This window comes from Salmo trutta, chromosome 32, assembly GCF_901001165.1.
Source record: "Salmo trutta chromosome 32, fSalTru1.1, whole genome shotgun sequence".
Taxonomy (NCBI): domain Eukaryota; kingdom Metazoa; phylum Chordata; class Actinopteri; order Salmoniformes; family Salmonidae; genus Salmo; species Salmo trutta.
The window spans coordinates 39,299,169-39,308,051 of record NC_042988.1 but is presented as its reverse complement, the minus strand read 5'-3'; the positions used below and the strand labels follow the sequence as shown (position 1 = coordinate 39,308,051).

The following is an 8,883-nucleotide window of genomic DNA, read 5'->3' as shown; positions in this document are numbered from 1 at the left end:
CGATTAGAGCGGTGAGTCTTTCTAGGTAAGTCTCATTAAAGCTCTCCACACCTGAATTGTGAAACATTTGCCCATTCTTTTTTTTAATGTGTTGTCAAGTCTTTCCATAGATTTCAAGCAGATTGTAACTTGGCCAATCAGGAACAGTCACTGTCTTCTTGGTAAACTACTCCAGTGTATATTTGGCTTTGTGTTTTAGGTTATTGTCCTGCTGAAAGGTGAATTCCTCTCCCAGTGTCTGGTGGAAAGCAGACTGAAGCAGGTTTTCCTCTAGGATTTTGCCTACGCTTAGCTCCATCCCATTTCTTTTCATCCTGAAAAACTGACCAGTATTTGCCGATGTCAAGCATACCCATAACATGATGCAGACACTACCATGCTTGAAAATTAAGGAGGTAGTTACTCAGTGATGTGTTGTTGGATTTGCCCCAAACATAATGCTTTGCATTTAGGCCAAAAGGTGTATTCCTTTGCCATGTTTTTTGCAGTATTACTTTAGTGTCTTATTGCATACAAGATGCATGTTTTGGAATATTTGTATTCCTGAATATTTATATTCTTCTTTTCACTCTGTCAATTAAGTGAGTATTGTGGAGTCACTACTATGTTGTCGGTCTATCCTCAGTGTTCTACATCACAGCCACTGAACTCTAACTGTTATAAAATCACCAATAGCCTCATGGTGACATCCCTAAGCACTTTTCTTCCTGTCCTGCAGCTCAGTTCTTGGAGGACTGCATCTTTGATGTCTGGGTGGCTTAATACATCATCCACAGCATAGTTATTAGCTTGGCCATGCTTAAAGAGATATCCAAAGTCTGATTTGTTATCCATCTACTAATCACTGCCCTTTGAGGCTTTCGAATAGCCCCCTTGTCTTTGGAGTTGAAATGTAATACTTGATTGAGGGATCTTACAGATGTGTGTAAGGGGGACAGAGGAAGGGTTAGTCAATCATAAATCTTGTCAAACCCTATTATTTCACACTGAGTGAGTCCATATAATTTATGGACTCCATATAATTTATAATTTAGTAAAAAACATTTTTGTTTTTTACAATGAAATCTATTTTAATCCCACTTTGTAATGTAACAAAATTTGAAAAAAGTTCAAAGGGACGTAGACTTTCTATACTGTATATATTTATAAAATATAACGCTTTATAGAACTATAATAAATTCTAGCCACCGTGCTTCTGCAATGCTTGCTGTTTGGGGTTTTAGGCTGGGTTTCTGTATAAACACTTTATAAATACATTTGGCGTTATTAATCAATTTGATTTGAAATCAATGTCAGAAATTCAAATGAATAATGCAACTAGTTTAACATATTTGGGCAGAGAGAGAGGGGAGAGGCGGTGTTTCAGAGAAGGCGGGTGGTGCTCTTGTAATTGGAAAAGCTCCGATGTGACAAGAAGCTTTGGCGAACACCGCAGAGGTTGAGTGCGTGAGAGGGATTCGAGTGGGCGCAACCGACCTAGAGAATCTTCCGTTTACTGTCTCTTTCTTTCAGGCACACGTACCTTCGCGGTCAATCGCATCACATCTTCTCTTCGTTTAGGCTACACTCTCTACCCATTCGGCGTATTTCACTCGGATAACTTCTCTCTAAAGGAAAATACTGTTTATGGTTTTGACCGAAGATTTCAAGATGTCTCGCACCGACGAGGTTCACCGCATAACGGAGAATGTCTACAAGGTAAGCTTCTACAACTATAAAAAGTTTGATGCCACACGTTATTGACAGACCATGTAGGCCTACTCATAATATAAGTTCTGTCAATATTTTGGAATGTGTTTTTATTAGTGATTTAATAGCATTTTTGCCCCCCCCCCCCATTCGGTGCGCATCTTGAACGGCGATTAGAATCTATTCACTCGGTGAGAATTCCCGAGGGATCATTCGAAGCTCTTTATTGAAAGTCTTCCCTGTTCAATTATATTGGTCTACTTTTCTGAATAAATGTACTTTTCAAAATTACGACCTACCTCCCTAATGACATGCTATGAGTTATTATATGTATTTTACAGTCAATAGCAACGCGTAGCTTTCATTTTGTTGCCTTCGGTTGGGCATCAGGTAGGACTACATTTCTACAGTAAAATCAGCGCTTCTCGGCGCAGTCGCACAATGTAGGCTACACGCCACTGTTCAGACATGTCATACTGCGCTATGCTTCTGCCATAATAGCTAGATCATGTTTGTAATACGTTCAGGCTCCATATTATGTTTGTGAGAGACTGAACATCTAATGGACAGGCTACATATGACACACACCGTGGCACAGTCACATTTAATCAATAGATTCATTACACATTAACTTCTTTCAATGTATTTCATGTTGGCACCCTACTGTTTGTGTGTGTGAGGGACATTCCTACACATTTGTGTTTGGTTGACAGGGCAGGAAGGAGGAGGAGGTAGAGGTAGGGCAGCTAGCAGGCTGTGTTGTAACAGGTACTTCAAACATTTGCCCTGGGGATTTCAACACCACAAAACCTGTTCAGCAAAAATAAGCCCGGGCTGGAGCCTCTGTCTTAGTTTCATATTGGGAAGAGCTTCTTTCCAGGCGTTCATATTCCATTGATTACCTAAGAGAACAGCCCACCGACTGATCCACTAGGACAGCTAGATCTAACTGTATATTACTAGCTAGTTCAGGGTTTCTCAGTCGGTCCTGGGGCTTTAGAAAACTCTAATAAATCCTAGCCACCGTGCTTCTACATCTGCATTGCTTGCTGTTGGGGGTTTTAGGCTGGGTTTCTATATACGCATGTTGTGACATCAGCTGATGTAAAAAGGGCTTTATAAGGCAGGACCAAGTTTGGGAAACCCTGAACTAGTTGACACCTGAAGGCTGAGATTTCAGATGGGAACAGAACCTTCCTTTTACACTGTATGGTCTAGAGCTCTAGGCCTATAGGAAATGGACTAGCTTACAGAATATGGAAGGGCCTTGGGGTTTGGACCTGAAACAATGTATTTTGTTGTAGTGGGGGGTCTACACATATAAGCCTACAGAAAGACCTGGACTAAAACACCCAGTTAAGTTGTAACCATTTTAAAATATGCTACGGGTCTCAACTACCACATGTTGTTGGCCATAGGGCTCAAGTTGACTTCCTTGCGCTTGGCATCAGGGCTTGAACCTTTTTAATGAAACACCTGGTGCGTGGTTATTGTGGAATGCTAACACAACTCTCTGGTTATGAGGTACTAAGAACTTCCTGTTACACATGGAATCACATCACTATGATTCGACACACACAGCCTCCATGTTCTCCTCTCAGCTTTTCAAGGTGGAGAGACCATGGCAGTGTTAGTAGGGCCCACCTTAGAAAAAGGTTTGGCAAAAGAAACCAAATCTTTGTTCTTATTGGTTATAGTTCAATTTCTACCATCTGTTTCAAAATCCTTCAAACCATTTTCTCCCTACTGAACACCACCCAAACGCCAACATCCAACTAACCACCCATTTGCCCTGTTCACTGCAGTGCACTGACTCCCATACACCCCCTCTTCTCTCAGCATTCACCAGGCACAGTTCTACTCTGAAAGAAGGACATGTAGGATCCCAGAATAGGGCTGAGAGGAGCTGAGGTCTCTCTCGCTGTTCTTCTGGGAATCTGTCAGACGTCAGAAAGGAGGCCAGATGACGAGAGGCTGGGAGGGAGTTGCTTCTTTTAGAGACCCTGAAGGAGGGAGGGAGGCAGGGAAGTGTTTGTTCTCTGGATGGATACACACCTGATACTGTTTGAGTCTCTATATATGCACTTTGATGAATCATTAGTCCTCCAGTGTTGATAATGATGCCTCCTGGCCCTGTGTAGTAGTGGCCCTGTGTAGTAGTGGCCCTGTGTAGTAGTGGCCCTGTGTAGTAGTGGATGAGGTTTTCTCTGTCATACGGAGGAATAGAAGAACCTTCACATGTGGCACAATGCAGGTGTCAGTAACCCTGCTCACCAGGCTGTGACCCCCCCCCCCCCACCCCCCCAGCTGTCTGTGTGTCTCTGGGGCCCAGGCCTCCTGTCACATACCCTGACTGGCCCGGGTACGGGTGAAGGCATGGAGAGACGGCATGGAGAGACGGGGTCTGCTGTGGTTGGAGACGCTAGCTAGGCCCTCTTCCATGGTAGACTGATCTGATTGGAGAGACAGGGCAGATGTTCCATGGTAGCGTTGTGATGTGACTGTCTCTGGCTATGGGTGAGGGTATGGTGAGATGGAGGCCCAATACCATGGTAGAATAACCTGACCTGAATGGTGAAGGCATGGAGACACTAGCCAGGCGCTCTTCTATGGTAAAGGGATATTTCTGGAGATACGGACCCACTGTCGTGGTAGACTGATCTAGCTAAAATTAAAGAAGTCTAAAGGTATTGCTCACCTGAGTACCTTATGATAAGCTGCAGACCACATTATCTACCAAGAGAGTTCTCGTCTGTATTATTCGTAGCCATCTATTTACCATCACAAAACGAAGCTGGCACTAAGACCGCTCTCAACCAGCTGTATAAGGCCATAAGCAAATAAGAAAATGTTCACCCAGAAGCGGCGCTCCTAGTGGCCGGGGACTTTAATGCAGGCAAACTTAAATCAGTTTTACCAAATTTTTACCAGCATGTCACATGTGCAACCAGGGGGAAAAAATCTTACACCACCTTTACTCCACACACAGAGATGCATACAAAGCTCTCCCTCGCCCTCCATTTGGCAAATCTGACTGTAATTTTATCCTCCTGATTCCTGCTTACAAGCAAAATCTAAAGCAGGAAGTACCAGTGACTCGCTCAATACGGAAGTGGTCAGATGATGCGGATGCTACACTACAGCACTGTTTTGCTAGCACAGACTGGAATATGTTCCGGGATTCATCCAATGGCATTGAGGAATACACCACCTCAGTCATCGGCTTCATAAATAAGTGCATTGATGACGTTGTCCCCACAGTGATTGTACGTACATATCCCAACCACAAGCCATGGATTACAGGCAACATCCACATCAAGCTAAAGGCTAGAGCTGCCGCTTTCAAGGAGCGGGAGACTAATCCGGACGCTTATAAGAAATCCTGCAATGCCCTCAGACAAACTATCAAACAAGCAAAGCATCAAAACAGGATTAAGATTGAATCCTACTACACCGGCTCTGATGCTCGTCGGATGTGGCAGGGTTTGAAAACTATTACGGACTACAAAGGGAAACCCAGATGCGAGCTGCCCAGTGATGCGAGCTGCCCAGTGACGCGAGCCTACCAGACGAGCTAAATGCCTTTTATGCTCACTTCGAGGCAAGCAACACTGAATCATGCACGAGAGCACCAGCTGTTTTGTATGACTGTGTGATAACGTAGCCGATGTGAACAAAACCTTTAAACAGGTCAAAATTCACAAGGCCGCGGGGCCAGACGGATTACCAGGATGTGTACTCAAAGCATGTACTCAAAGCATGCGTGGACCAACTGTCAAGTGTCTTCACTGACATTTTCATCCTCTCCCTGACCGAGTCTGTAATACCTACATGTTTCAAGCAGACCACCATAGTCCCTGTGCCCAAGGAAGCAAAGGTAACCTGCCTAAATGATTACCGCCCCGTTGCACTCACGTCGGTAGCCATGAAGTGCTTTGAAAGGCTGGTCATGGCTCACATCAACAGCATCCTCCCGGACACCCTAGACCCACTCCAATTCGCATACCGTCCCAACAGATCAACAGATGACGCAATCTCAATCGCACTCCACATGGCCCTTTCTCACCTGGACAAAAGGAACACCTATGTGAGAATGCTGTTCATTGACTACAGCTCAGCGTTCAACACCTTAGTGCCCACGAAGCTCATCACTAAGCTAAGGACCCTGGGACTAAACACCTCCCTCTGTAACTCGATCCTGGACTTCCTGACGGGCTGCCCCCAGGTGGTAAGAGTAGGCAACAATACGTCTGCCTCACTGATCCTTAACACTGGGGCCCCTCAGGAGTGTGTACTTAGTCCCCTCCTGTACTCCCTGTTCACCCACGACTGCGTGGCCAAACACGACTCCAACACCATCATGAAGTTTGCTGACGACACAACAGTGGTAGGCCTGATCACCGACAATGATGAGACGGCCTATAGGGAGGAGGTCAGAGAACTGGCAGTGTGGTGCCAGGACAACAACCTCTCCCTCAATGTGAGCAAGACAACGGAGCTGATTGTGGACTAAAGGAAAAGCAGGGCCGAACAGGCCCCCATTAACATTGACAGGGCTGTAGTGGAGCGGGTCGAGAGTTTCAAGTTCCTTGGTGTCCACATCACCAACAAACTATCATGGTCCAAACATACCAAGGCAGTTGTGAAGAGGGTACGACAAAACATTTTCCCCCTCAGGAGACTGAAAAGATTTGGCATGGGTCCCCAAATCCTCAAAGGGTTCTTCAGCTGCACCATCGAGAGCATCCTGACCGGTTGTATCACCGCCTGGTATGGCAACTGCTCGGCAACTGACCGTAAGGCTCTACAGAGTGTGAACGGCCCAGTACATCACTGGGGCCAAGCTTCCTGCCATCCAGGACCTATATAATAGGCGGTGTCAGAGGAAAGCCCATAAAATTGTCAGTCTCCAGTCACCCAAGTTATAGACTGTTTTCTCTGCTACCGCACGGCAAGCGGTACCGGAGTGCCAAGTCTAGGACCAAAAGGATCCTCAACAGCTGCCACCCCCCAGTCATTAGCCTGCTGAACAATTCATAAAAATCGCCACTGGACAATTTACATTGACCCCCCCCCCCCCCCCCCCCCCCCCCTTTTGTACACTGCTGCTACTTGCTGTTTGTTTGTTACCAATGCATAGTCACTTCACCCCCACCTACATATACAGATTACCTCAACTAACCTGTACCCCTGCACACTGACTCGGTACCGGTTCCCCCTGTAGCCTCGTTATTCTTATTGTGTTACTTTTTATTATTACTTTTTATTTTAGTCTACTTGGTAAATATTTTCTTCTTCTTGAACTGCACTGTTGGTTAAGTGCTTGTAAGTAAGCAATTCACGGAAAAGTCTGCACTTGTTGTATTCGGCGCATGTGACAAAGTTTGATTTGATTTGGTTGGCTCAGCTATGGGTGACTGCATGGTACAGCCAGGTCCATTTCCATGGTAGAATGATGTATAAACTGCCTAGCTTTACATGCTCTGAGGGGATGGAGAGTTTGAAGGCCTCTTAAATGGCAGCTTGATCTCTTCTCTTCCATGACAGACTGACCTGCCTCTGGCTCTGCTGTGGGTGAAGTACTTGTATTTATATTTAAGGTTCGCCATTGGGCAGCAGCTATTCTTCCTGGGGTCCAAACACATTAAGGCAACTTTTTTTCATTTGTACATTGTCTTTTGTTCACGTTCGCTTGTAAATGTCCAAACTCACCAAAAAGGACATTCGGTAGCTCCAACCTACATTTACAAGCGAATGTGAACGAGAGACATTGTGCAAATGAATAAAGTTTTGACGCATGCTTGTCTGCTCTGGAGCAGCATGTGTACACGCTGTGACTGTCTAGAGTCGCTAGGGCAACGGGCCTGCCTGCTCTGCTGAAGGAGATGGAGGAGGAGCAGACGGGCTGAGAATGGAGAGGAGAAAAAACATAAGGAAATCAAAAGCTAGCAGCGACAGCTGTACAGAACTCCTCCACAGGGCTTTGACATCTCAAACACAGCAGAAAGCCAAAACAATATGATGCCGCGTCACCTTAATAATTCAATAACTTACTTAGATAACTAGCAAGTTACACTTAGGGGTCGTGTTACACCTAAGCCGGTAATACCATAAATCCCGGGATGAGTGAAGGACGACATGAAAATCTGGATACCGCCCAACACTAGCTAGCTACCGTTGTCGACCCCGCCCCTTCTTCTGTGGGGTTTATCGTGGCTGTCATCCAACATTATTATACATTAACGCCACCTGCTGTACTGGAGTGCCCCCGCCTTCCGTCTGTCCTAGTTTAAACATGGACCAATAGAAGATCAGAGGGGTTCCTGCATGTGCAGGAACGCCCACATGCAGGAACGCCCAGAATTGCAGGCCGCAATTACACCCTCCTCAGAACTGACACTGTCAGAGTAGACGTTACACATAAATGGTGGTCAACAACAGCTTTTCTATGAGTGTAGTATAGGTGAAGGCATGGAGACAGGCCCACTGGCCGTGGTGGTGTCACCTGACTGGCCGTGTGGGTGTCACCTGACTGGCCGTGGCCGTGTCACCTGACTGGCCGTGGCCGTGTCACCTGACTGGCCGTGGCCGTGTCACCTGACTTGACTGGGTTTGACCTCTACTCTCCATACTGTTTCCTGTCTCCTACTAGTCTGGGGTTTCCCCAAGCCTCATTGGTTATGAGCAGGACTGGGGATTGATTGTGATATGGTTTAGGAGACATTTGAATCCTGCTGGGTCGTTTCACTACAGGATGCATTAGCGTGGTCTTGTGGACGCTGCACTGGGTGGAGGAGATGCCAACACGCTGTTATGACTCACATGACACCGCTGTGTGTGTGTGTGCGTCAGAGTACAGGGCAGGGTTTGTAAGCACAGCAGTGTGTGTGTGTGTGTGTGTGTGTGTGTGTGGAATCTCATTGTGGCACTGTTTGTTCAGTAAAGGGGCACTCCTTGGTTTGAGTCCCTACATGAGTACAGGGCAGGGTTTGTAAGCACAGCAGTGGGTGTGTTGGAATCTCACGCTCTACCTCAGGGATGGGCATGTGGCCCACGACCCCCCTTTTGTAGTGGATTCATCTCCCAAAACATAATAAAACAAACTTTTTATTTGTATTTACTCAGTCGGTTTCTCAACTTACTGTTGAGAGGTAGAATACCCAAGGTGCAATTTCAAAATAAAATGCTTATCAT

At 45.9% G+C, this 8,883-nt stretch overlaps 1 protein-coding gene across 5 annotated transcripts in view; it reads left to right on the top strand.

Moving 5' to 3' along the window:
• The first annotated feature begins 1,398 nt into the window (after positions 1 to 1,398).
• The window catches only part of LOC115171883 (brain-specific angiogenesis inhibitor 1-associated protein 2), a 132,194-nt gene continuing 124,709 nt past the window's right edge, over positions 1,399 to 8,883 (top strand). For all 5 annotated transcript variants that reach the window (XM_029729073.1, XM_029729075.1, XM_029729076.1 and 2 more), the window contains exon 1: positions 1,399 to 1,698. In XM_029729073.1, the coding sequence (XP_029584933.1) occupies positions 1,627 to 1,698 (72 nt within the window). In that variant the 5' untranslated portion in view covers positions 1,399 to 1,626. The remainder of the gene's footprint in view (positions 1,699 to 8,883) is intronic.